The 26,809-nt window shown below is 42.5% G+C and overlaps 2 protein-coding genes across 6 annotated transcripts; both read right to left on the reverse strand.

The window, feature by feature from the left end:
• Positions 1–51: 51 nt before the first annotated feature.
• prorsd1 (prolyl-tRNA synthetase domain containing 1) lies at positions 52–4,649 on the reverse strand. 4 transcript variants are annotated; one of them, XM_053619367.1, is made up of 5 exons: positions 4,462–4,557; positions 3,524–3,676; positions 3,206–3,390; positions 909–1,093; positions 52–602 (listed from the first exon to the last, which is right to left on the reverse strand). In XM_053619367.1, exon 5 carries the CDS (start codon positions 582–584, stop codon positions 174–176), a length of 411 nt encoding a protein of 136 aa, XP_053475342.1. In that variant the 5' UTR covers positions 585–602; positions 909–1,093; positions 3,206–3,390; positions 3,524–3,676; positions 4,462–4,557; the 3' UTR covers positions 52–173. The 4 variants fall into 4 exon arrangements, with proteins under 4 accessions (XP_053475342.1, XP_053475341.1, XP_053475343.1 ...); XM_053619366.1 differs by having other exon boundaries at positions 3,206–3,676; XM_053619368.1 differs by lacking the exon at positions 909–1,093 and having other exon boundaries at positions 3,206–3,676.
• Positions 4,650–5,292: 643 nt separating this feature from the next.
• Positions 5,293–26,296, reverse strand: ppp1r21 (protein phosphatase 1, regulatory subunit 21). 2 transcript variants are annotated; one of them, XM_053619363.1, is made up of 29 exons: positions 24,244–26,296; positions 23,089–23,157; positions 21,971–22,117; positions 21,570–21,671; positions 20,892–21,056; positions 20,558–20,616; positions 19,955–20,049; positions 19,652–19,704; positions 18,781–18,930; positions 18,574–18,675; positions 18,299–18,387; positions 17,943–18,079; positions 17,761–17,853; positions 17,520–17,647; positions 17,127–17,279; positions 16,303–16,395; positions 15,934–16,182; positions 15,795–15,830; positions 15,376–15,492; positions 14,994–15,092; positions 14,291–14,419; positions 10,897–13,547; positions 10,636–10,664; positions 9,169–9,283; positions 8,813–9,079; positions 6,502–6,754; positions 6,255–6,409; positions 5,649–5,945; positions 5,294–5,533 (listed from the first exon to the last, which is right to left on the reverse strand). In XM_053619363.1, the coding sequence occupies exons 1-22, from the start codon at positions 24,295–24,297 to the stop codon at positions 13,518–13,520; spliced, it is 2,349 nt and encodes a 782-aa protein (XP_053475338.1). In that variant the 5' UTR covers positions 24,298–26,296; the 3' UTR covers positions 5,294–5,533; positions 5,649–5,945; positions 6,255–6,409; positions 6,502–6,754; positions 8,813–9,079; positions 9,169–9,283; positions 10,636–10,664; positions 10,897–13,517. The 2 variants fall into 2 exon arrangements, with proteins under 2 accessions (XP_053475339.1, XP_053475338.1); XM_053619364.1 differs by lacking the exons at positions 6,255–6,409; positions 6,502–6,754; positions 8,813–9,079; positions 9,169–9,283 and having other exon boundaries at positions 5,293–5,533; positions 10,556–13,547.
• Positions 26,297–26,809: the final 513 nt, after the last annotated feature.

Genomic DNA, 26,809 nt, shown 5'->3' on the forward strand with positions numbered 1-26,809 from the left:
TCATTGTTTCAGGATAAAGCCAGTGTAATGATTGAATTTTTGATCAAGAAATAAAGGTGACATGTTTGTGTTTTTTATTGATGTCTCACTGATTAATCGGAAACATTAATGTACTGTTATTTGTACAATAAAAACATCCCGAACACGTTCCCTGTCATTGACCTACAACAGATCTAATCAAAGCTGTGCAGGATGGGCTCATGTCCCGTCTCCTTCAGGAACCTCATCAGATCGTCCGGTTTCAGTCCTAAAGTCGCAGCGTTGGTCATGGGGTGGAAGTAAACTCTCTCGTGGCCCCCGTCGGCTAAATCGCTGTCCAGGACGAACCTCACGCTCTGGTCCTTGTCGCAGAAGAGCGCGAGAGCCGTGGCGCAGCCCTGACCCACCCTGAGCTTCTCCAACATGGCCGCCTCGTCCGCAAAGCGCAGGTTCCCGCTGCCCACACCCAGCTTCTTGGCCAGGTCGTTCAGGTTGACCTGCCGGTTGTGACGCACCGAGACGAGCCACAGGCTTTTCTTCTTCTTGTCCTTTAGGAAGAGGTTTTTGGTCACGGCTCCGTTCAGGTGCTGCACGTGAGGCATCATTTCCTCCACAGTGAAAACCTGGTGGGAACAAAACACACAGTGGGATTTTTTTTTAAAATCAGGAATTATTTTTTCCTTTATTTTAATTTTTTTTTCATTAAGAAATATTTGGTGTGCTCCACAACATCGCTTCTAGCTATAAACAAATATATGGGTACATTTTTTCCACACTAATTTTCACAGTAAACTTCTTTATTTTGCTTCTGCAAGCGTACAGTTTGACTCTCACTTCATTAACATCGTCCTCCTGAGCATATGTCTTTATCTTTTATTGGTGAGGTTGTGACATGGTGGCTGTCTGGTAAAAGCCTGAAAGAATCAAACCTTCTTGTCTGGCACCAAGAACCATCCCACGGTCCCACAGGGCAGTGGTGGCTTGACAGTTAAGGCTCTGGGCTCTTGATCAGAGGGTTGGGCTTCAAGTCTCGGTGCAGCCAAACTGCGACTGTTGGGCCCTTGAGCAAGACCTCGGGGCTGACCCTGTGTTCTGACCCCACCTTCCTAACATGCTGGGGTATGTGAAGAAAAGCATTTCACTGTGCTATAATGTATAGGTGACCAATAAAGACTCATTATTATTAATTTCGTGTCATTAATAGACCTGTATGAGTTTTGAATCAAGCTGCTGCCACATGATTGGCTGATTGGATCACTGCATTAAGGAGCAGGTATGCAAGTGTTCCTAATAAAGTGGCTAGTGGGTGTGTCTTTCTTTTTTTTTCTTTTTTGATTGTCATTTTAAAAGTCAAAGATCCATAAAACACCAGTGTGTTTGTCTGGAACTTGGTGGCTTTGTGGTGTAAAAGCCGTGCCTCTGAGCTTGGGGGTCGTTGGGTCAAGTCTGCCATGGTTCCTAAAAGGGAAGAGTCGAGTGATGTTGGATGGAGAGACTGAGAATAGGTGGTGCTTGAACATGCCAAGAAAGTCTGACTGATTTTTTTACAGCATGCCTGTAAAAAAAAAGCTCTATACCCCTTACAGGGGAACCATCCTGCATCTTCCACACTGCTTGTGTCACTGATTCCTGAACCTTCTACACCAGTGGTCACCAACCCTCTTCCTTGAGATCTACCTTACTGCAGGTTTCATCTCCAACCAAAATCTAACACACCTGGTTTAGCTGATCAAGAACTTCGTAGGGAAATGATTAGATGGTCAGAGGTGGGCATGATTAAGGCTGGAGCTAAAGTCTTCAGGAAGGTAGATCTCCAGGAACAGGGTTGGTGACCCTTGTTCCACACTCATATTCTGGAGATCTGGTTGGAGTTCAAACCAGCAACTTCTCTACCCAGCGGTGATGTTCACCCAATTGAGCCACAGGATCTCATTCTAGCTGCCTGTGTTATAGAACTTTCCACTTTTGTATACTTCTCAATTAAAGCAGAAGCAATTGCTGCATTGGGGACCGTGGTGCTAACCTCTGGCCCATTGCAGGTGTTGCTTGTTGCCCTTTTGTCTTACATGGTGTGAGTGAAATAGAACCTACAATGAAACGTTTAGCAGAAGAGGAGATGGTTGTTTCCTTTCAGCTCCCAGCAGGTTCATCATTTCCATTGTATGGACAAAAGTTCAATAAGCAAATGCTACAGCTCTCCAGTGATGGTGTAGTGGTTAGTGTCATGGCCTTTGATGCAATAGATCCCTGGCTCGAATCTTTGCTTTTGCGTTGGCATTTAATGCAGAATTAAGTATACAAAAGTGAAAAGTTCTACAAAACAGCTTATGAGTATGAGATCTTGTGGCTCAAATGGTTGAGCAAGGCCTCTGGGTTGAGAGGTCGCTGGTTCAAACCCCAGCCAAGTCTCCAGGATAGGAGCGTTGAAGGTTCAGGTGTGAGCAGAGTTGAAGGTTCTGGAGGGCGTGGCCTGAGAGATGTGGAAGGTTCTGGAGGGCGTGGCCTGAGAGATGTGGAAGGTTCTGGAGGGCGTGGCCTGAGAGATGTGGAAGGTTCTGGAGGGCGTGGCCTGAGAGATGTGGAAGGTTCTGGAGGGCGTGGCCTGAGAGATGTGGAAGGTTCTGGAGGGCGTGGCCTGAGAGATGTGGAAGGTTCTGGAGGGCCTGGCCTGAGAGATGTGGAAGGTTCTGGAGGGTGTGGCCTGAGAGATGGGGAGGAGAGAGGAGGGTGTGATAGGAAGAGTGGAACCTAAAGTTGGGGCAATAGCAGGGCATCAACAGAGGGGGGTCTGAAACACTTGAAAAAAGTGACTCAGTTTTGCAGCTGGAGAAAGTGCCCTTTCTCCACACTTTCTTTTGGCATCTTCAACCACCTCTCTCACTCTCTCTCTCTCTCTCTCCCTCCATTCAGCCCTCTCCTTTCTCACTTCTTCCCCACTCACCTCTCACCACCACCCTCCCTCACTGCCACCACCACTACTACTAGTACTCTCACTTCTCTCCACTCGCCACCACCTCCACCCTCACTTTTCTCCACTCGCCACCACCGCACTCATCAATCCTGACGACAGGCCAGACTTGAACCGGCAACCTCTGAAGTCAGGGGCAAGGCTTTTACCACAATGCCACCACTTCCCACACCAACAACCAGGCGTCGTAGCGCCTTTGTCTTTTAAAATGACAACCACACAAAATAAAAAAAAAGAAAGAAAGAAAGATACACTCACCAGCCACTTTATTAGGAACACCAGCACATTAATGTGGTGCTCCAATCAATCAGCCAATCGTGTAGCATCGGCGCAATGCTTGCTTGTTGGTTCCAGACAAGGACGTTTGAGTCTTTCAGAAACTGCTGAACTCCTAGTGTTTTCACACACAGCAGTCTCTGGTGTTGATCCAGAGCGGTGCTGGTCTGCAGGCAGAAAACGTGATGAAGAAGAGCGGAGAATGGTTAGACTTGTTCCAGTTGAGTTGACAGGAAGTCTAAGGTACCTCAAATAACCACTCTACAATCATGGTGAGAAGAAAAGCATCTCAGAATGCACCTGAGACAGACGGGCTTCAACAGCAGAAGACCACGTGTCCACCTCTTGACCTGAGTCTGCATTGTGTTATACATTGTGCTGCTGCTGCCACACGACTGGCTGACTGGATAATCGCATGAACCATCAGGCGTACAGGTGTTCCTAATAAAGTGGCTGTTAAACATATAGCACGATTATTCACCCCCTTGAACTTTTTCTACATTTGGTATTGCTCCAACATGGAATAGAAATGGACTTAATTGGTATTATATGCCATGAAGCCACACAAAATGACCCATAAAATCTCATTTGCAAAATTATTTGCAAATAAAAATTGTGACTGCGTAAGTATTCACCCCCACGTTGCTGTGAAAGCCCTAAATTAGAGAGAGACATGGTTACATCAAAGTTTGAGCTTGCTAGTAAACAAATCCATATCATATGGAAACAAAGTTTTGAATGGTTTCCTTGAGAACTGAAATCATATCGTAGTGTGTGGAGGTTCACGCCCCTAATAATTACTGCACATCTTATTTAGAAGTATACAAATGGATTCACAGTAAAGACATTTATAGTTAATATGAACTTATGAATATCTATTTTTTCCTTAGAATATTTTTGGATAGTCAAATACAGTCATATCTCTGCTGGAAAAAAAACCCAGATACCATTATAAATCATCAGCTAAGCATTAAAACCATTACCGTTAACATTACTCAGGTTTTTGTTATTTGTCCCTCTGGCGGTCAGCAGCGGAACTACAGCATTGTAACAGATACAGTACGTAGAGAAGCGTGGCTACTACAACAACTAAGAGTTTCTTATAATAGATTTAAGAAAATTAAGCTCATTTGCAACCAACAGTGTTCACTATATTTACTTACATTAACACGGGATTAATTAAACGTGTGTGGCAGCATGCAGAGGGGTTTAACCCCTTAAAGTTTAAGATGTATTACCTCCGGATGTTCCACAGAAACAAAGTCAATATTCAGACTTTTCAGGAGATTTTCTAATTCCGTCCGTAGTTCAGCAGATCCCATTGCGGCTTCAGATTTGCACCGAATAAAACAATAGACTCTACAGTAGTTTCTATTTGTACACAACCAGCCACATTACTACTTCCGGAAGTCGGGCGCGTGAATGCGCATGCGCGAGAAGAAACTGCAGCGAGACCACGTGGCAACGCTTTGGCGCGTGGAAAATTGTGGAGTGTTGTGTTTTCAGTCTGGGAAATGAACTTCTCTGATATCAGGACATTATTTTAAACATTTACAAGCACTAATTTACGTTTTTCTCCCAAAGCTGGTTAATCAAATAAGCTCAGCTGAAAAAAAGCATTAAAAAAAAAAGTTAAATTTTTTAAATTTTATTTGACAGGCTGTGTTTTGGATGTCGAGGAGGCTCCAGTTCCAGTTCATGCCAAAGATGTCTGGTGGGGTTGAGGTCAGGGCTCTGTGTGGGACACTCCAGTTCTTCCACCTTCTTCCAACCTTAACACACCGTGTCTTCATGGAGCTCGCTTTGTGCACAGGGGCATTGTTATGCAGCCATGTTTAGGTAGGGGGTACGTGTCAAAGGGACATCCACATGGTTTCCCAGCAGAACATTGTCCAGAGCATCACACTGCCTCTGCCGGCTCACCTTCTTCCCATAGTGCATCCTGGTGCCATCTCTCCCCCGGGTAAGCGACGCACAAACACGCACCCGGCCGTCCACACGACGCAAAAGAAAACCTGATTCATCAGACCAGGCCACCTTCTTCCATATGCACACACATGTTGTTTTTTTCACATAAATTACTCCTGTGTCTGTGAAGTACCTTTATGTGTTACCTTTATGTCTTATGTGTTTATTCAACTCTTTTAGGAAGAGACTCTTAAGACTGCTTTGGGTCAAGTTGACACTTTATTATTTATCAGGTTATTATTTTTCTGATCTCGGTCTCTCTTTCTCATGTAGCGTTTCCCATCAGAGTTCACACGAGGCCTCTGTGGGAGTCTTTCCAGGCCAGAAGACTGCCCGCTCGAGCTGAAATCACACGAGAGAAATGGACTAAAGTTTAATATCAGAGTCGTGCATAACTGAGACATTTCTGTTTTCAGCAAACTCCACCCAGGACATGCAGCTCTCATGCAGGACTTACATCTGAGGTAGTCCCAGTAACACAGGATGAACAGACGGTCCACGGTCCAGCCGTCTTCCACGATTCCAGTCGGGTGGAGTGGGACGTCACGGAGTCCAACAGCGAAATCCTGTTTTAGGGCAGGTTCCCGCTGCCCACGCCCAGCTTCTTGGCCAGGTCGTTCAGGTTGACCTGCCGGTTGTGACGCACCGAGACGAGCCACAAGCTTTTCTTCTTCTTGTCCTTTAGGAAGAGGTTTTTGGTCACGGCTCCGTTCAGGTGCTGCACGTGAGGCATCATTTCCTCCACAGTGAAAACCTGGTGGGAACAAAACACACAGTGGGATTTTTTTTTTTTTAAATCAGGAATTATTTTTTCCTTTATTTTAATTTTTTTTTCATTAAGAAATATTTGGTGTGCTCCACAACATCGCTTCTAGCTATAAACAAATATATGGGTACATTTTTTCCACACTAATTTTCACAGTAAACTTCTTTATTTTGCTTCTGCAAGCGTACAGTTTGACTCTCACTTCATTAACATCGTCCTCCTGAGCATATGTCTTTATCTTTTATTGGTGAGGTTGTGACATGGTGGCTGTCTGGTAAAAGCCTGAAAGAATCAAACCTTCTTGTCTGGTGCCAAGAACCATCCCACGGTCCCACAGGTTGAGGGTTCAAGCCCTGGTGCAGCCAAGCTGCCACTGTTGGACCCTTGAGCAAGATCTCCAGGGGTGCTGTATCATGGCTGACCTGGTGCTCTGATCCCACCTTCCTAACATGCTGGGGTATGTGAAGAAAAGAATTTCACTGTGCTATAATGTATAGGTGACCAATAAAGACTCATTATTATTAATTTCGTGTCATTAATAGACCTGTATGAGTTTTGAATCAAGCTGCTGCCACATGACTGGCTGAGTGGATCACTGCATTAAGGAGCAGGTATGAGCAAGTGTTCCTAATAAAGTGGCTAGTGGGTGTGTCTTTCCTTTTTTCTTTCTTTGGTTGTCATTTTAAAAGTCAAAGGTCCATAAAACACCAGTGTGTTTGTCTGGAACTTGGTGGCTTTGTGGTGTAAAAGCCGTGCCGCTGAGCTTGGAGGTTGTTGGGTCAAGTCTGGCATGTTTCCTAAAAGGGAAGAGTCAAGTGATGTTGGATGGAGAGACTGAGAATAGGTGGTGCTTGAACATGCCAAGAAAGTCTGACTGATTTTTTTACAGCATGCCTGTAAAAAAAAGCTCTATACCCCTTACAGGGGAACCATCCTGCATCTTCCACACTGCTTGTGTCACTGATTCCTGAACCTTCTACACCAGTGGTCACCAACCCTCTTCCTTGAGATCTACCTTACTGCAGGTTTCATCTCCAACCAAAATCTAACACACCTGGTTTAGCTGATCAAGAACTTCGTAGGGAAATGATTAGATGGTCAGGTGGGCATGATTAAGGCTGGAGCTAAAGTCTTCAGGAAGGTAGATCTCCAGGAACAGGGTTGGTGACCCTTGTTCCACACTCATATTCTGGAGATCTGGTTGGAGTTCAAACCAGCAACTTCTCTACCCAGCGGTGATGTTCACCCAATTGAGCCACAGGATCTCATTCTAGCTGCCTGTGTTATAGAACTTTCCACTTTTGTATACTTCTCAATTAAAGCAGAAGCAATTGCTGCATTGGGGACCGTGGTGCTAACCTCTGGCCCATTGCAGGTGTTGCTTGTTGCCCTTTTGTCTTACATGGTGTGAGTGAAATAGAACCTACAATGAAACGTTTAGCAGAAGAGGAGATGGTTGTTTCCTTTCAGTTCCCAGCAGTTTCATCATTTCCTCACAGTTCCTCTTAGTAACAGGAAGCCACTTCAAGGAGCTCCTCTGTTCTGGGTGAATAGAGGAACCCATTATGAACCGTTCCCAGAAAGTGCACAGGTACACAGCATTAAAACACTCAGTCAATGTGTTGGTGTGTGTTGCTCAGTGGTGCCCTTACAATTACTCTTCCTGGCTGAACTTCTACCATTAGGTGGTGAAAGAAAACAACCATCTTCTCCTACATTAAACATTTCATTGTATGGACAACAGTCCAATAAACAAATGCTAGCATTACACAGTGATGGTGTAGTGGCTAGTGTCATGGTTGTCTGATACAACACACACCTGGTTCAAATCTTTGACTTTGCTTTTAACTCAGAATTAACTACGAAATCCAATAAACAAATGCTAACCCTACCGAGGACTGGTGTAGTGCTTAGTGTCATGGTGTCTGATACAACACACACCTGGTTCAAATCTTTGACTTTGCTTTTAACTCAGAATTAACTACGAAATCCAATAAACAAATGCTAACCCTACCGAGGACTGGTGTAGTGCTTAGTGTCATGGTGTCTGATACAACACATACCAGGTTCAGATCTTTGTGTTTGCTTTTAACTCAGAATTAACTACGAAATCCAATAAACAAATGCTAACCTTACCGAGGACTGGTGTAGTGGTTAGTGCCATGGTGTCGGATACAACCCATACCATGTTCAGATCTTTGTGTTTGCGTTTAACTCAGAATTAACTACGAAATCCAATAAACAAATGCTAACCTTACCCAGGACTGGTGTAGTGGTTAGTGTCATGGTGTCTGATGCAACACAGCCCTGGATCAAGTCTTTGCTTTTGCGTTGGCTTTTAACTCAGAATTAAGTATACAAAAGTGAAAAGTTCTACAAACCAACTTATGAGCAAGAGATCCTGTGGCTCAAGTGGTTGAGCAAAGCCTCTGGGTTGTGAGGTTGCTGGTTCAAACCCCAGCCAGGTCTCCAAAATATGAATGTTGAAGGCTCAGGAACAACCAGCATGAGGAGAGGTGGCGGGTTCTGGAGGGCGGGGCCTGAGGTGGCGGGTTCTGGAGGGCGGGGCCTGAGGTGGCGGGTTCTGGAGGGCGGGGCCTGAGGTGGCGGGTTCTGGAGGGCGGGGCCTGAGGTGGCGGGTTCTGGAGGGCGGGGCCTGAGGTGGCGGGTTCTGGAGGGCGGGGCCTGAGGTGGCGGGTTCTGGAGGTTCACAGCTCCCCTTACTCCATTCAGCTCTCCAGTCACTACTCTCCACCTGCCACCCAACTCATCAATCCTGAGGACAGGCCAGACTCAAACTAGCAAGGCTTTTACCAGAACACCACCACATCCCACATATTTTAAAATACACTCACCAGCCACTTTATTAGGAACACCAGCACATTAATGTGGTGCGCCAATCGTGTAGCATCGGCGCAATGCTTGCTTGTTGGTTCCAGACAAGGACGTTTGAGTCTTTCAGAAACTGCTGCACTCCTAGTGTTTTCACACACAGCAGTCTCTGGTATTGATCCAGAGCGGTGCTGGTCTGCAGGCAGAAAACGTGATGAAGAAGAGCGGAGAATGGTTAGACTTGGTCCAGTTGAGTTGACAGGAAGTCTAAGGTACCTCAAATAACCACTCTACAATCATGGTGAGAAGAAAAGCATCTCAGAATGCACCTGAGACAGACAGGCTTCAACAGCAGAAGACCACGTGTCCACCTACTGACCTGTATCTGCATTGTGTTATACACTGTGGTGCTGCTGCTGCTGCTGCTGCCACACGACTGGCTGACTGGATAATCGCATGAACCATCAGGCGTACAGGTGTTCCTAATAAAGTGGCTGTTAAGCATATAGCACAATTATTCACCCCCTTGAACTTTTTCCACATTTGGTATTGCTCCAACATGGAATAGAAATGGACTTAATTGGTATTATATGCCATGAAGCCACACAAAATGACCCATAAAATCTCATTTGCAAAATTATTTGCAAATAAAAATTGTGACTGCGTAAGTATTCACCCCCACGTTGCTGTGAAAGCCCTAAATTAGAGAGAGACATGGTTACATCAAAGTTTGCGCTTGCTAATGAACAAATCCATATCAAGTTTAGGAGTTTATTGCTCTATTTCGCCCTCTAGTGGAATAACAGAACCTTGCTACTTTTTCAAATATTTCAATTCAATTATGTGGATAAAAGGAACATAGACTGGGCCGGAAAATAACCTTCACTATGCTGAAGGTTTGCCACCTCTGATACATTACAGATTAGACTAGGAGTGTAATGATCAGACTATTTGGATTCACGCATTGATTTAAAAGGCAATGAATAAAATGAATGGTAAATCAATTATAGTAAACAAGTGATTAATTTTCACTAATTGATTATTGAAAAAAACCACAACTGGTATGTAGAAAAAAACCTTTTTAAAATGATAACAGGTTTAATAGATTAGCATGGTGATCATCATTATCATCATTCACAAATGAACACTAGGCCTACCCTAGATTCTAAACCGATGTTCACATATCGATCGGAGGACACTAAATCGTATCGTATCAGATTCTGCGGTAAAATCCGATATCGAATCGTTTCCTTGAGAACTGAAATCATATCATAGTGTCTGGTTTCCACTACAGATACCATTACAAATCATCAGCTAAGCATTAAAACCATTACCATTAACATTACTGGTCCTTAACGGTATCCACTAGACACAACATGCCACCAATAGAAGGCAACAAATTACCAGTAGAGACCCACAGGAAACATTAGCTTCCATTAAAACCAAAACAATTCCCATTATAAGGTCTATGATTGTTTCTGTTGTTTACTGATTTGTTTGTTTGTTTTCAGCAGGGATGTCCTTCAGGTTTTTGTTATTTGTCCCTCTGGCGGTCAGCAGCGGAACTACAGCATTGTAACAGATACAGTACGTAGAGAAGCGTGACTACTACGACAACTAAGAGTTTCTTATAATAGATTTAAGAAAATTAAGCTCATTTGCAACCAACACTGTTCACTATATTTACTTACATTAACACGGGATTAATTAAACGTGTGTGGCAGCATGCAGAGGGGTTTAACCCCTTAAAGTTTAAGATGTATTACCTCCGGATGTTCCACAGAAACAAAGTCAATATTCAGACTTTGAACTGTGTGTGTGTGTGTGTGTGTGAGGGAATAGTTACAAGAGGAATTCTTTGGTTTCATGAGGAATCTGCAACACAAAACAAAACATATTAAGATAGAACAGGATAGAAAACATTAAGCATCTTCTTATTGGACACTTTTTTCTTTCATGTAATTACCTGTTCTTGATAGAATTTATACAATCACATCAATCTCTCTTACAGAACTCAATACTGATCCAGTACAATTCACACAATCTAGACCATCACCGCATGCCTTAGCTCATATTAATTAGGCCTACTGCATCCTCGCTCTCTAACCTGGATGTTGTCCTGAACTGCCTCTGTGAACCACTCGTGCCTGACCATGTTGTGGAGTTGAACTCCAGGCACCACATTATCAGCTCAAAGCACTCGGTTGAAAAAAGAATCAAGAGTGCACATTAAAGTCATTCTGCTAAGTGTGTTTTACAGCTTTTGTTATACACGTACCCTGTCCAGGGTGTACCCCGCCTTGTGCCCGATGCTTCCTGGGATAGGCCCCAGGTTCCTCCCCCCAGTCCAAAGACATGCATGGTAGGCTGATTGGCGTGTCTAAAGTGTCCGTAGTGTATGAATGGGTGTGTGAGTGTGTATGTGATTGTGCCCTGTGATGGACTGGCACCCTGTCTAGGGTGTACCCCGCCTTGTGCCCCATGCTCCCTGGGATAGACTCCAGGTTCCCCCGTGACCCTGAAGGAAGGACAAGCGGTATAGAAGATGGATGGATAACCACTACACACCGTGAACACCCCACAAGACCTGCTGGTTTGGAGATGTCGGCTCACCAACATAATTTTCCCTTTTCGATTTTTTTATTATTAGAGATGTAAATACAAGTCATACTAAATAAAAGCTTCATTTAAAGAGTGGAACTTGGATATAACGACCACCATAATATGAAGTGAAAACAACGCCCCGTACCGTTCATATACACGAGTTTTATTATTCATGTCACATGTTTCATTTACATGGTTTTGGCATACGATCAGTGCGTGGTGTAGATTAAATGGGCAAATCGTTCGCAGTTCTTGCTCGAGTCTGGCTCCGAACAATACACGATTGTAAACTTGAAGAGAAGCAACTACGTGGATCACCGGTGATTCACGACCGTTTGTTTAAAAAAAAAAAAAAAAAAAAAAAAAAGAAAAGTTCAGGATTTGTTAATCATGGATAGACATGGTTAAAACAGAGTGTCGGGTTTGCCTAATGTCTTTTTCTCAGCTGATATTTATCTGTACATAAATCTTGCGTAAACACTGATTTCACTGGTTGAAAGAAAGCCGTTGTATAAAAGTTTGGTGGCAGAAGAAAAAAAAACAAAAAAAAAAAACAACAACCCAACATAAGACATGATATGAATTGAACATATATTCACATTAACGTTTTGTGTTTTCCAATTTTTTTTTCCCCCGCAGAAAAATCTGCCCAGTGCATATTTATAACATTTTATCATTCACACCTAATCACAGTGAGAGCTTCTATCTTAACAGCTCTCTACGTCACTGATTATAACCTCCGGCTACATGCTGAAGTACTACTGAGGTACGGACTAGTCTCCTGTACTGGATTTATAAGCGTGTATAAGCGTGTGTGTGTGTGATCTCTCACTCGGGTTGCATGATACGTATTAATCGTTGTAAAATAGTTACGATATTTTGCAGAGCTACACAATGAAATGATCTAGCCGTAGAAGTCACTGTGTGCTACGCGAGTACAGCGATCAGCATCAGGTATTCCGGATAAACGCGCTCCTGATAACGGGGACCGAGAGAGTGGGGACTTGTACATCGGCGTGTGTTTGATGAACGGATTTCACGTCACGAGAATATCGCCACGTATACGTTAGCGATTAGTGGAAGAAAAATCGTATTCACTCGATCGTAACTGTACAACAACGTTCCAGATGTCTGTACGTCGTCCGCTCGACCTTCTTATAAACGCCGTATAACGCAGAGCAAGGGTTACATTATTCGGTTATGGAAAAGGCTTGAATATTTTTAAAAACTGACGTGTTAGGAGAATCACGTTTAGCCTTGAGTGGTTTATCAAAAACAGTACAGACTAACCCGTTTCAAAACCATTAAAGGTGTAATAAGCTATTTCGGTATTTCGTGTCATCAGAATATCAACGACTCGGACACAAAGAAGAAACAAGAAGCATGACTGTAGGGAGAGTGGAGACGCCTCTGCAATGTGAGCAGAGCTTTGAGAAATATTACAAAAAAGGGCTGACTTCATCTTTAAAAAAATAAATAAATAAAAATAAAAAAAATCACTGACCGCACCTTTAATGTTATTTCCTATACCGGAAGAGTAAAACTTTAAGGATAGAAGGACGCGTTTTATAGGTCTCGGTAACTATGGAAACTAATCTTCAAACAGGAAGTAGGAAAATTTGATACTTATGATAAGGAACTGGTGAAGATGAAATGTCAGGAATTGTGCGTGCGCGTGTGTGTGTGTGTGTGTGTGTGTGTGTGTGTGCAGACAAAATTACAGTTGCAGTATGATCAGTACACACGCTCGTTCAGCTGGGCTGCACTCTTTGGGCCTTTGTTTTAGTTTGTAAAATAAAATAAAAAAAATCACTAACAATCTTTCTGCATGGAAAAATGGCAAAATAGCAGAAGATAAAGGTGCTGAAATGTCAGTTTTAACCACTCACACAAGCTGTTGTGAAAAATAAACAAACAAACACACACACGAATGAAGCCAAGTCATGATTGGTCAGTTATGTTTGAGCAGAGCAGGACGTCATGTTTCCATGTCTCTCTTTCGTTTGTGTGTGTGTGTGTGTGTGTGTGTGTGTGTGTGTGTGTGTGTGTGTGTATAAGAGAAATCTGCCTGGTCCCAACACATCCTCCTTCCTTCACACTGATGCTGAACAACTCCGAACCAAACTACCGGCCCTTGTTCTTCTTGGAGTTTCCCTAAAAAGGTCCATGCCAAAAACAAACAAACAAACAAACAAACAAACAAAAAACACACAACAACAAAAAAAACAACACTTTATTGATATTTCAACATTCCCAATAAAGCAATATTGAGCATCTATTTCTACCCATAAGGCTCTGCTGCAGATAGCGGACACGTGATCCTCAGAGCAGTTTAAATGCCAACATCTTGAACTAAACCTTTCTACATTTACGTCCACGTGGGAATTAGTGAAGAACGGAGAGTAAAAATGTGCGCTTCCGGTAAACAAACAAACGACACGAATTCTATAATTCTGTATTTAAAATGAGTAACTTTAGGATATTTAGTAGATTTCAAGTGTTTGTTTATTTGATGTACTATTAAATATATAATATTATACCATGTTAATATGAATAATAATATCGAATATAGAATATCTATCTATTTATTTACTTATCCACTCAGCAAAGTCTATTATCCAACAGCAGTAGCCAGGGGAAGCAATACACACTCCCTAAATGATCACACAACTTGTCCTGTATCTGTTCTGTACCTCAGTGCTGCTAAACTGGTAGCGAGACACGTTCGGTGACATTTAAGGTTACAGAAAAGTGCTTCCAGGTCATTTTTGGATAATCTGGGTTAAGGATTTTGTGCGACACGAGGAAACAGTCACCGCTGGATGTGTACTCAGTAGAACAGAGTTATTATACAGTGTTAGTATTTCTGTAGCGAACGGTGCCATTAAAGAGCTGACCTTGTTTCCCAGTTTGAGCGTGTCGATCTCCTCGCGCTGTTTGCTCAGGGTTTCGTTCATGCTGCAGAGATGATCGCTCATCATACTCAGCTGGTCCTCGTAGCTCCTCTTGGTCGTGCTCAGTTCATCCTGTCCAACAAAGCACAACCGAGTAAGTGTGTGTGTGTGTGTGTGTGTGTGTGTGTGTGTGTGTGTTAATGCTCCTCAGCTAGCTCCAATTAATCAACAAAGTTTTTTTAGCACTAAAATCAAGAAGAAACGCTGACAAGATGCCTGACATCCTGAACCGATCACTGAAGACAGCTGATAATTTTTCAGCAGGTGACGACAGTAAGAAAAGTCCGAGTTAAAGACGACACCGGAAAAAAAAAAACGTTGGATCGGATATCGGATCCGGTAACAAATGGCAAAGATTGGAATTGGATTTGAGAAAAAAAATAAATAAATTTTGGGAAGTGGAAAGGTCTACATATAACCAGACTTGACTGTTTTTTTTTCTTCTTTTGTCAGGATTGATTTAGTTATATTTATAATTTATTGTATTTATTACATGCTTGACATTTTATTGTAAAAAATAAATAAATAAATAAATAAAACAAACCTTCTGTGTGTAAAGCCTACTTTGGTTGGTTGTTTTTTTTTTTAAAAAAAAATATCTATGGCTTTCTCTGCCGTGTGGCTAAGCGTTACTGTGCGTTCTTACCTGCAGGGACGTGATGTTCTGATTGGCTTGCTTCATCCCCTCTGTGAGAGTCTCTCGAGATTTCTCTGCGATAGCCAGACGTTTCGCCAGCGCTCGGCACTAGAGGGGAACGCAAAACATACGAGCTTAAATTGTTAACCCTTTACTGAATGGTGTTGCCATTTGGCAACAATTAATTATCTCAGATTCTTTCATAGGCAGTAATACTAAAACTACTATTTTCACATGGAAACAACATGAGATAAAGGAACTGTGGTATGGGCGGTCATGAACTGAAACACCTGAACATTATTAGTGGTTATCTGACGTAGATGATGATGATGACGTCATTATTATCGCGCTCTCAAGAGAGTTAAAACGGCGTGAAAACGACGGCGCTTACCTCTGCGTGAAAGTGCACGGCCTTGCTGTCGGACATCTGCAGCTGTGAGGTGAGCTCGGCCACTCGCGCCATGTAATGGGTTTTGATCAGGTGTTCCCGAGACTCTTCGTCTCCAACCTGTAGGACACAGTGATGTCATTACCACTGGGAATATGAAATGATACACATTTCTATTTGGATGAGAACTGCTTGATCAACAAGGTCTCAGAATTCACTAGTATCTTATGATGTAATGATATTGCCAGTCGAAATGCTCAATACTACATAATATTAATTCCCCTGGAGGAACCTTATATGTAAAAACATGTTGAAAAAGATAAAGGGATTTAAAAAAGGTAAAAAAAAAAAAAAAAAAAGACCATGGTAATAAACTGCAATGAATTATGAAGGAATTATGCGACGCGGCTCGTACTACTTACGCTCTCATTGGTCGGGGTTGTGGTGAGCATTCCAACCTAGTGATGGAGAAAATAAAATGATTCCCAGAGCACACTCAACTGCAACAATAATAAAAACAGAGATTTTCTGGTTAAACATTTTCGTTCAGTTCAGACGGACCAGACTGCTGCTTTGAGATGCGTCTCGACCCGTATTCTCGTCTTTATCTGGCTCAGCTGGTCCTGTAGAGACCGGGTCGGTGTGTGCGGGTGCGGCGATGCCGTCTCCGAGGGCTGAGGAGAGTCTGGCCTCCAGTTCAGCTATGCGTTGATTCTCCTTCTCCAGTCGTACTCGGCCCAGCTGAGCCTCCAGCAGCCAGTGCTCCTTCTCCTGCTCCAGACGAGCGATTTTCTCCTGACTCTGCTGCACCTGCAGGACAAACAGTCTCAGGTGTACCACTGTGTGTGTGTGTGTGTGTGTTAAATCTGATTTCTGCAGTATACCTTCTGCAGTAAAAATAAATAAATAAATAAAAAAGGTAGGAAGTACCTGCTGCATGAGGCCCTCTCTGCTCTCCGTGGAGCTGGTGAGGATGCGCCTGTTAGACAGAGCCTCGGTGTACGGAACAGACTCAGGAGGCGCCTGAATACCAGAGGTAGCTGTGTTAAACTTTAACTTTAAACTCGAGTTAAAACCTGAATGAGCTGAAGGAAGGAAGGAAGGTTTGACGTTCAGTTTCTAGTTCTATTAAAGCGCACCTATTATGGTTTTCTGCCTAATTTTGTTTTAAAGCTCTTATACGATAGATTTACACACATCCGAGGTCAACAACACTTTAACGTGCTCATAATTTAAACTGCAGCATCACCTTTTTTCCCCCCAGTGTCACAAACGACTCGTTCAACGATCCGTTCTAAACGATTCGTTCTAAACTCCTCCTTTCAGAGAGCATGCTCTGCTCTGATTGGTCAGATGTCCCAGTCTGTTGTGATTGGTCTACCTCTGTCAGCGTGTGCCGAAAAGGAAACGCCCACTACCGTAACGAGTTTCAGCTCAGTCTGTTCGCGAGCAGCCGATGAAAACCAGAGGCGGGGCTTTTTGTTACCAGATTACGTAGGTTTGTACAGGAAGTAAGATGAATCACTGACGAGTCGTTTCAGATGTTCAGAATCGGTTCCTTCTTTTCCGAGTCAATAACCCCGTTTGTCGTGCGCTTTGATTTTTGAAACTGTGCGGACGTTTTTACGTTCACAAACTGCTCTATAACACGCGACGTGAAAGGTAATATTTGAAAAACCATAACAGGTGCGCTTTAATATGGTATTATTTCACTGAGACAAGGAACTGAACAGCAGCAAGTGACCCCCACTGACCCTCCTGAGCGCCAGCATGTAGTCGGATGCGTGCTTTTTGTTACTGAGCATGCTGTGTGCCTGCTGAGGGTTCAGGCTTCCGGTTCCGCCTCTGGGCCCGTACCCGGCCGAGGAGATGAAAAAGTCCAGATTGTTGCTGAAGAACGTTGCGATCTGCAGGGAATGAAAAAAACGTAGAGAGGCGTTAATATTTTCTCTCGGGTTGCGGGTCCGTAAGCGTAGCCTTTCACACAGAGACTCGTTTTCAGTACTGGTTTAGCCTTAATATAAAGCGAACACAATACCAGGATCAGAGCTCTGAGCATCGGCCGATACGTTCTTCTGGACTAAACCGTCACTGTATCTAATAACCGTCTTTAAATGGAGCGAACCTAGCGCCCCCTTCTGGCTCACCTTCTTCGTGATGTTGCTGAGGGAGGCCAGGGAGGAGAGTAAACACTCGTTAGTGGTGCGCAGCTTCTGAGTGATGTTAGGCAGCTCTTGCTCAAGGGCCACCTTCTGACTGTAATGCTTGAACAGCTCTGAGAACCCGGTAATGAGAGACAGAGAGCGAGAGAAAGAGAGCGTGCTAGTCTTAGAGCAGAGAGAGCATATAACTAAATATAACAGCACAGTGAGTAAATGGAGGTCTCACCCTTGGTGGCATCTTGCAGGCCGTGTAAACAAGCAGCGAGCTGGGTGAAGACTGCGCTGGAGCTGCTCTGAGGCACAGCGTCCAAACGCACACCTGCCGCGAACGACAACCGCCCGCGTCACTGATTAATAAGCACGGGTGTGTGTCGTGCCATATAAATGAACACAGTGTGCTGAACTCACTAGGCAAGGCCAAGAGACCGATGTAGCTCTGCAGCTTCTCAAACACAGCGGTCACTCGCTTCATATCGCTCTGTAACTCACGGTTGTTAGCGCTCAGGGACGCTGTGCAGAGAGGGACGTCACACTCTTCCTCCAAACTACAAACACACACAAAGAGAGACAGACGTACATGAAGAAAGAAGATTGTAAGCGAGTGTATATATATATATATATATATATATTATATATATAAATAATTTTTTTGTTTGACATTTTTTGTGCATTTACTGTAGGTTTTGATATTTTAAAGCCTTTTTTTAAAATTTAATAATAATAATAATAATAATAATAATAATCAGTCCATTTAAAAGATCTACCTTTTTAGCTGATAAGGCAGGATCTTCTGCAGAAACTTTGTGTAAGTGGAGAAAGATCTGGAAAAGTCCTGCAGTTTCCCCACCGTCTCCTTTACACTCATGAAAAACACGACACGGAGCGTCAGTGTGGATTTGCTTAAACTATACGATAAGAGTGTGAACGTTATTATTTCTGCTTACGACAGTAACGTATCTAGCCTCGACTCAGTCAAATGATGTTAGTCGACATTTCTAATCTTTATGACGATTGTACGTAAAGCGTCAACACTCTGTACCAGTACTGTAACCGTGTCCTCCGTGATGCTCTGATGCAGCTGCAGCATGGCGTCCTCCAGGGGGCGCACGTAGGCGGCGTTCTCATGCAGATACTGAGAGAACTGAACACAGAGAAATCAGGAGTGTTGAGTCTCTTGGTGTCGGTCTTCATAGTCAGTAGACTGGCATAAAAGCACATAAAGGAGTGACAATGTGTGTGTGTGTACCTTCTGATTGAGAGGTGAGACGGGTTCGATAGATGAGTCCAGGGGGTAAATGTGAACCCTCTGCTCTGTGTACGAGTGAAAGTTGAGCAGAGCAGAGACGAGATCCTGCACGAAGCCCACGGCTTGTCCTGCTGCATCTCGAGCTTTCAGCTGAACGCAGTAAAAAAAAAAAAAAAAAGAAGAAAAAATACGAGAAGAGAATATAAATTTAATGATTGCACACAATAGGTAATATACATGTAAGTTAGTGCATTATTTTCGTATAACCACAGCGATTTTCCAACGATTACAATGTCTGATTTAGGACGTTTATTTTTGGATCGTTGGACACTCGATGCACTCAGCGGTCGCAGCTTTGCTTTCGTAGAGGAAGAGGGGCGGGGCTACCGTGCACTGACGCAGGCTCAAATTTGCTCAGAATTAAAAAACACGTCAGTAAATGAACGCCGTTTTATCTTGATACGGTGAAATTCGTTTTTGTTGACGCTAAAGCTAAAGCTTGCGGCGTCACGTTACGTGCTTTCGACGTCATTCGCCATCGACCGGGAAGCGGCTTATACTCTCGCTTAGTAAAAAACCGTTAGTGTTCCTTTCGAGACGATACTACCTTTCTAAGTTTCACACGCTAGACGGTAGACTGCGTAGTGATTAGGGTATAGCACGTCAGTCCCTGTGAATTCGTTGTTGCTATAGAAACCGTAACATACTAGAACGAGCTAGTTTATATTAACCTATCGTCCGTGTGACAGCCGGAACTACGGTCCGAGCCGTGCTTTTGTACAAAAGTTACTCGCGCATTCTGACCAATCAGATTTGAGAACTCGGTCTCGCCGTGGTGTAATAATTAATAACGACGATGCCGCTTTCTTACCTGATGTCTTCTGTTGTGCGGGGGAACGTTTAAGCTGTTGTAGTCACTGTATTCTTCAGAAAGGAGAAAATGCAGGTGAAAAATATGCAGATATTCATTGGCAAAATTCCGTAGCTCCGTGTACGCTGAATTCCTCCGTTTGTCGTTTCGAAACGAAGAAATAAATATACCGATTTCCATCATTTCAGATTTATTTCGAAACAAAGACGACAGAAACGCAACGCACACGGAGTCGGATCAGATCTCGGTTTACTTCTTCATGCATTTAGCGCTGGCGGGAGGAAACGAGTGAAAGATACTAACTGGTGTCGTTGAAGGGAACTTTCTCCTGGATCACACTGCTGTTGTGTTTTAGCTGAGTGCTCAGCTCGGTCTGATATTTCCTCAGCTGCTGCTGGCTACAGATACAGAAGGGGGAAAAATACGCGTTAAAAGCCCGTACATCTGCCTGTAATTCATTCAACTGTTTCTAATTTCTGGGTATTTAAAAAAAAAACAAAGAAAAGAAAAGAAAAAAAAAATGAAGAAATAACAGGGTGACCCAAAAGTCTACATACACGGGGGGAAATGATCACTTTTTAACAAAATGTATACTTAGTTTATTTTATATATATATATTCAGATAGCCTTTAAGAACGCCTCTGAAAAAAGAATAATGTATTGAAATCATTCTTCAATCTTTGGGAGCCAAAGCTGGGAGAGGCGACTTGCAAAGAAATGGCAGTCGTGTAGAGGATGTTTTGTAAATTTAAAAAATTACTAAAAAGTGTTAATTTCCCCTATGTATGGAGACTTTTGGGACACCCTGTAGATAACTGGTTCAAAATGAACTACAAACGTCTACTAACATGCTTTGTTTTACTGATATAATCATTATATATATATATATATATATTCATTCCGTACCATTCCTCGGTCCTGAGTCGGCACTCCTTGGTCTCTCTCTCCAGTGTCTGAACCATAACCTACAAGACGCAGAACGCAAACAAGTACGACACGATATGAGAACCGGTATTGCATGTGTAACCCTTTACTTCATCGCGTTGCCATACGGCAACAATCAATTTAGCTCTAAATTTTTCAGGAGGCAATAATACAAAACTACTATTTTATGATGTAACTGACAATAGGGGGCTTTAAATGGCATGTCACACGACCAGGAAGTGCTGTTTTTAAAAAAACGTAAATATAATAATTCATGCAGTAGAGGGTTAAATCCAGTTGGATCGCCTTGCTGTACCTCTAGGCGAGCCTTGTCGCTCTGTAGTTTCTCGATGGTGTCCATGTATTTGGAGGCGAGACCGTCCACCACGGCCTGGTGCTGCTCTGCATCTTTCTCCAGCTGCTCCAGTCTCACTCGGAGCCGAGCCTCCTGCTGACGGTGCTGCTCGTCCGCCTCGTAGAACTGAAAGAGCGGCAACAAGTGCGGCTCAGCTACGCACGTCTAATCTCAGTTTACCGTCCTCCATTTTCCCAACTGATTCCAGCTGTAGCAGCTCAGCAGTTAAAGGCTGTGGGACCAAATCCCGTGACTGCAATAAGGCCACTGTCGCACCCTTGTACAAGGCTCCACTACAATTACAGCAAAAAGTAAACATCTGGTCAATTAATATAATAACTGAATTAAAGAACGGGCGTTCTGGTTTCTTAAAACACAGCTCCGAACTTCATTCGGGGTCTTTTTCTGATCGATAGATAGACCTCGAAAAATGAATTCATTTTGTATTTATTATTCAGAACGTTTGCTCTACATGTTCATCCTTACGCACGGCGCGTTTTTTCCCCTCGGCCGCTCCGTCGTGTTTTACGCTACGTTTTCGGACCGGCACGTTCGCTCGACGCGTTCCCATTGCTTCCTGGTTTTCTTCACCTTTCTAACCAGCTCACTTCTCTCTTTTTTTTTTTTTTTTGGGTATACCTGGATGTGAAGCCTTTCGTTCTCCTGAATCTTCTTCTGCAGGTCCTCGTCAAACACGCTCTGCGTCTGGTAACTGGGCTGGGACGGAGAATCTCCTTTATTCTGACGAAACAACAAAAAGCTCAATCAAAGCTCTAAAAAAAAAAAAAAGAACGATGTCTAGGTTTCCGAATGAACCTCGAGAGCTAACGAATGATGTTTATTTGTTTACTGCCCGTGTCGCTCTCACGTCTTAGTCGGAGCATATTTATGAGTTTGTTGGATTAGAAATACAACGCGTGTGTCGTAAGAAGGAGAAAACCCACTGAGTGATGTCTGGGAAGAACGGGAAGAGCCGAAGTCTGATATTAGGATTCTCCTGTAAGTGCTACCTCGCTTATATAATATACTTATACATATACCTTGCCCTTTTTACTCTTGGCCTCGGTGACCTGCAGCTCCTCCTGCAGCAGTTCCACTCTTTTGGCCAGCTGCTGGTTCCTGAAGCTCAGGCTGTCCATCTCCTGCTCGGCTTTACGCAGGCTCTGTTCGCGCTGCTTCACCTCTTCCTGCAACGAACAACCACGTCAAAAGGCGGGCGTGGTTAACGGAAGCTACTCAAGACTCCGTGAACTTAATAAAACTCATTTTGGCGATGATTAAATCCTGAATACGCAGTTAACGCACACGACAGGCAGGCGTTTATATATCGCATCATAACATATAAGAGCCAATTATGTTCAATATGCAAATCAGGTGGTTGAAAATGACTAGGCTACGATGTTTTTAGTCCGGACAGATACCGACACGGGAAGACCGACATGTCCGAGACACCAAATCTTCTTGAACTTGGAGGAAAGCGCTATCCGCCATCTTCCGCATACGTGAGCTCGGATGACTGGCTAGTGTCGCTGTGATTGACAGGAGGGGCAGAGAGCATACTCCTCCCACTCGCAGTGATACTGCTCCAGAACAGCGCTCACTCTATTTGGACAGGAAGTTATCCCAGTGTGCTGTGAGACTTGAGAAATGTAAACCTAGTAGCAGTGAAAAGTAATGATTTAATGGTGAAAGAGGAAAGAGGCGGGGCATGTATGCAAAAAAATTAAACTTTTCCAAATTTTGCAGCGGCATTCCTAATAAATCTTGTTAACTGGTGTTCGTTATAGTCGCTGAGTCAAACGTACATTGAAAGATTTTCTCCGTTTACCCTGGCAAAGCGAGAGCGCGTCGTTCAAGCGAAACGAGACACGATACGGCAAGATTGCCGGGAAAAGGGGGCGGGGCTTCCAGGAGGTCAGTTGTTGACAAACTTCCAATCGTGATGTCAAGCAACATCTCACGTTTGGTCTTCCGACTTGGAGGATCGCGGTTAAGGATCTCTGCAAGCGATATAAACGTTTCGAGTTCAAACGGTCGAGTCGTCTCGGATACAAGACCGTTCTCTGAGCAAACGTGTGAACGTGCTTAAAGCGCCGGATTTGCACATGATACTGAATGCTTAATCATTAACACACACACTTTCTTCACGACGAAATACCTTCAGCGAGTTAGAACTGGCTTGCTCGTCCACCACCGCCTTCTTCAGGACCTGATTCTGTGCTCGGAGCTGTTTAAAAAGGAAGAAGAAAAAAAAGATCTGACGATGAGAAAGACCAAATCCTGCTATGATGCGTGATGATAGCGTACAGGAAGGAAGCAGAAGTCAGAGCAATAACAACCACCACTAAGGAAATCTGCAGACTAAACGTTTCTGCCACGTGACGGGCCGCTCGGGTTTACCCATTAACTGCACAGGACAGAGACGACACTCGGGATGATGCGTTTGAGCTTTCAGTCGGAACTTTTTTGCACTTTCTATACTAAAAAAAAAAAACAACAAAAAAAAAACCTAAAAACTTTCAATCTTCAATCATAAGTCAGAACATTTTCCAGATTTTTTTTTTTTTTTTTTTTAAATAAAGGGGAATAAATGAATAGTGACAAGCTTTAGTCAGGTTACATTAATGCAGAAAATACTAGAAAAGAAAACAACAACAACAACAACAACAACAACTTGACAAAAAATTGTCACAAAAACGTTGTGAATGTTTTCAGCAAAAATCTTTCACGGCTCGTTTTAACGTCTGTGCTTTTCCAGAATTCTCCAGACCAACACACACACACACACACACACACACACACACACACACACCCCTGCTAAAGCACATCATAAATTATTTTTAATGACTCTGTACATCATATGCATGTCCTGTTTATTAATTACACATTTGGAAAATTTTTTTTTTTTTTTAAATAAATAAAATTTTAACAAAACAAGACGAGAACCTTGATTACGGAGGCTGAATTGGTGAAAAAAATAAAGTTATTTATTTCTTTATTTTTTTAAAGGACGGTGGATTTAAACGATCAGGATGTTGAATCTGTATTACTCTGAAATTCTTTCCTTTTTTTTTAACTCTTTAAAAAAAGGAAAATAAATGGTTTTAAGGGTCATTTCTAACGTAACAGGTGATAGAGGTGTAACTAAACGTACAATTTTATATTTCAAGTCATTACCAATGATAATAATCTCAGTTTTGGTGTCACAATGTCAAACCATTAGACCACCACATAATAACAGAGCCTTAATGATAACATTATTATTATTATTATTATTATTATTATTATTATTATTATTATTATTATTTATTACCTTTGAGTACTCCTGAGCCAGTTTGGTGTATTTGGCTTGAAGTTCTGCAGCCATGATGATGAGAAAAACAAACTAAATAACTACACTAATGCTAATTACTGCTTACTATTATATATTTATTATATTTATTATATATATGTTATATATTGTGTATGGTTCTTCTATAGCAAACTCGAAGCAAAAACTAACTGCAAAACAAACAAACAAACAAACAAACAAACAAACCCCGCAGGATTATCCAGAAAGTGTATATAGTTTGCTAGAAAGAAAAAAAAAACCCTCAGAAAGAAAGATAAACAGATTATAAATAATAATTATCTATAAAACAACAGGAGCTAGTCAGCTCATATGGAGTCAACTAGTCAGCTCATATGACTAACCGGTTTATTAGCTAAGTGAGCTAGCTAGCTAACGGTAAAAATAGATATTTTGAACATTTTAAATCGCTGACATCCTCTAGAAAACTATCATAACATCTCGTCGAGCCGGTCCGTACACTAATTTACCGTTTATTAGTTTTAATATTCTAGTTAATATCTACATCTGCTCTAGCTCGAAATCCTAACCGAAGAACTGCAGCTAACTAAACCTGACTAGCTCTAGAGCCAAACAGAGGGCGTCGCCAAATAGCGCAATGTTCACTCCGTAGGCACCCTACTTAGAGTGCCAAGGAATAGGCGCGCACGCCCTACAGAGTGCACTAGATTTAAAACACAGGACAATTCGAGATCCGGCCTCGTTGACGGCCAGTGACTAGGGAAGCTGAGGCATATGAAAGCACAGAAGGTTTTCATGATAAAAGCGTAAAAACGTAGAAAATAAAAATAAATACAAATAAAACTACACAGTAGAGTGGAATTATTGCAACTTTCATTCAGATATACGGGGGGAAAAATACCCGCATCGAGCCATACTTAAAAATGTATGAATGCTGTATAGTTTAATTTTAACACCTTTTATTTATTTATTTAATTCTGGAGGGGATTTTTTTTTTTTTTAAAGATACCACACAAGCAAAGATAAACAGGACTAAGCATCTTTCTGTAAGCCCCAACAATTTTGGAGACATCTCAGACCCTTGGGTGTAATATATTTGAGGTTGTTAAGATTGTTGGTACATTTACGTAACCTCTTGGCAGATGCAACCAGTGTTTACGACTGAAATATCCCAGTGTTAAATAGAATAAAATGCTCTATCAAATGTTCGATCTTCACAAGGCCTCCTGAACCATCAGCGCAATATATCGAACAAATCCACCACCATTATATTTTACTAATGGGTTTGTGGGATCTTCTCCACTCTTCTGGGAAGGCTTTCCACTAGATTTTGGGGCGTGGCTGTGGGGATTTGTGTTCATTCAGCTACAAAAGCATTAGTGAGGTCAGGTACTGATGTCGGTTGAAGAGGCTCCAGTTCCAGTTCATCCCAAAGGTGTTCAGTGTTGAGGTCAGGGCTCTGCATTGGACACTCGAGTTCTTCGACCTTCTTCCAACCTTCACACGCCATGTCTTCATGGAGCTCGCATCGTTATACATGCATTGTAATTCTACAGCATGCAAAGACATTCTAAACAATCATGTGCTTCTAAATTTACGGCAACGGTTTGGGGAAGAACCACATGTGGGTGTGATGCTCAGGTGTCCACATACTTGTTGGCCATTATAGTGTATTTGTCAGAAGTTTGGTTTGATCACACAACGTGGTTCACGTGTAGTTCCTCTGAGGCTTGATGAAATTCAGAAGCTCTCAGGAACGGCTTTTTTCCCTTCTTCTCCATCTCCCAAAACAGGTCACTCTTGTAGATTTGTCGTTGAACAGCTGATCTTGAAAGTCGACAACCACGAAAGTCAAACTGCGATTGTGAATCATTGGATGTTTTTTTTTTTTTGGGATGTGTATTCTTCACCGTCCTCCATCCAACCGGGTTGGGCAACAGTTCTCTCATTGGCAGATTTTTAAAATATCGTTCATGTGCACCAACAGTTTTTGAGAGAAAAATAAACAGAATCCAACATCCGTGTGCAACAGAGCTGACTTTTGGGATAGTTAAGATTTAACTCTATGTGATGCTGGGAAAACGATGATTACTACAAAGTATTAAAAAATCCTAAAATTATTATTTAAAAAAAAATAATACATAATACAGAGTCTGAAATAAAGTTATCAAAATAACATTACATTAAACTTATTTAACACTTATATAACATTTTATACTTCAGTGCGTTTACATGGACAACAATAATCCACTCTTAATCCGATTAAGACCATACTCTGATTAAGAAACTACCATGGAAACAGCAATTTTTAATTACCTTAATCTAATTAAAGTCATACTCGAAGTAAGCACTAATGGAATTAAGACGTGTGGAGTATTCCTGTTTTAGTCGCATTATGGACGTGTATTACAGACATGTAAACACCTTAATCACATTATGAACGTCGTGTGAGTTTTCACCGCATTTTGCGACAGGACACGATCACACACGGCAGTTTTACGGCGAACAAGAGAGTTCGGCCACGTCCCAAACCGCGTACTTGCCTACTATAGGCCTGTATCGGGGAAAA

Source organism: Ictalurus furcatus, chromosome 29 (genome assembly GCF_023375685.1).
Source record: "Ictalurus furcatus strain D&B chromosome 29, Billie_1.0, whole genome shotgun sequence".
Classification (NCBI taxonomy): domain Eukaryota; kingdom Metazoa; phylum Chordata; class Actinopteri; order Siluriformes; family Ictaluridae; genus Ictalurus; species Ictalurus furcatus.

Bases quoted from the DNA above. Each gene is read 5' to 3' on its own strand.
- prorsd1 (XM_053619365.1), bottom strand. From the start codon at position 4,545: ATGGGATCTGCTGAACTACGGACGGAATTAGAAAATCTCCTGAAAAGT. The intron at 603-4,461 runs GTAATACATCTT...TGTTCCCACCAG, and splicing joins TTTCTGTGGAACATCCGGAG to GTTTTCACTGTGGAGGAAAT.
- ppp1r21 (XM_053619364.1), bottom strand. From the start codon at position 24,297: ATGGCTGCAGAACTTCAAGCCAAATACACCAAACTGGCTCAGGAGTAC. The intron at 22,118-23,088 runs GTATTTCGTCGT...TGTTCGTTGCAG, and splicing joins CCAGTTCTAACTCGCTGAAG to GAAGAGGTGAAGCAGCGCGA. The intron at 19,705-19,954 runs GTTAGTATCTTT...TCCTTTCTGAAG, and splicing joins AGTTCCCTTCAACGACACCA to AATACAGTGACTACAACAGC.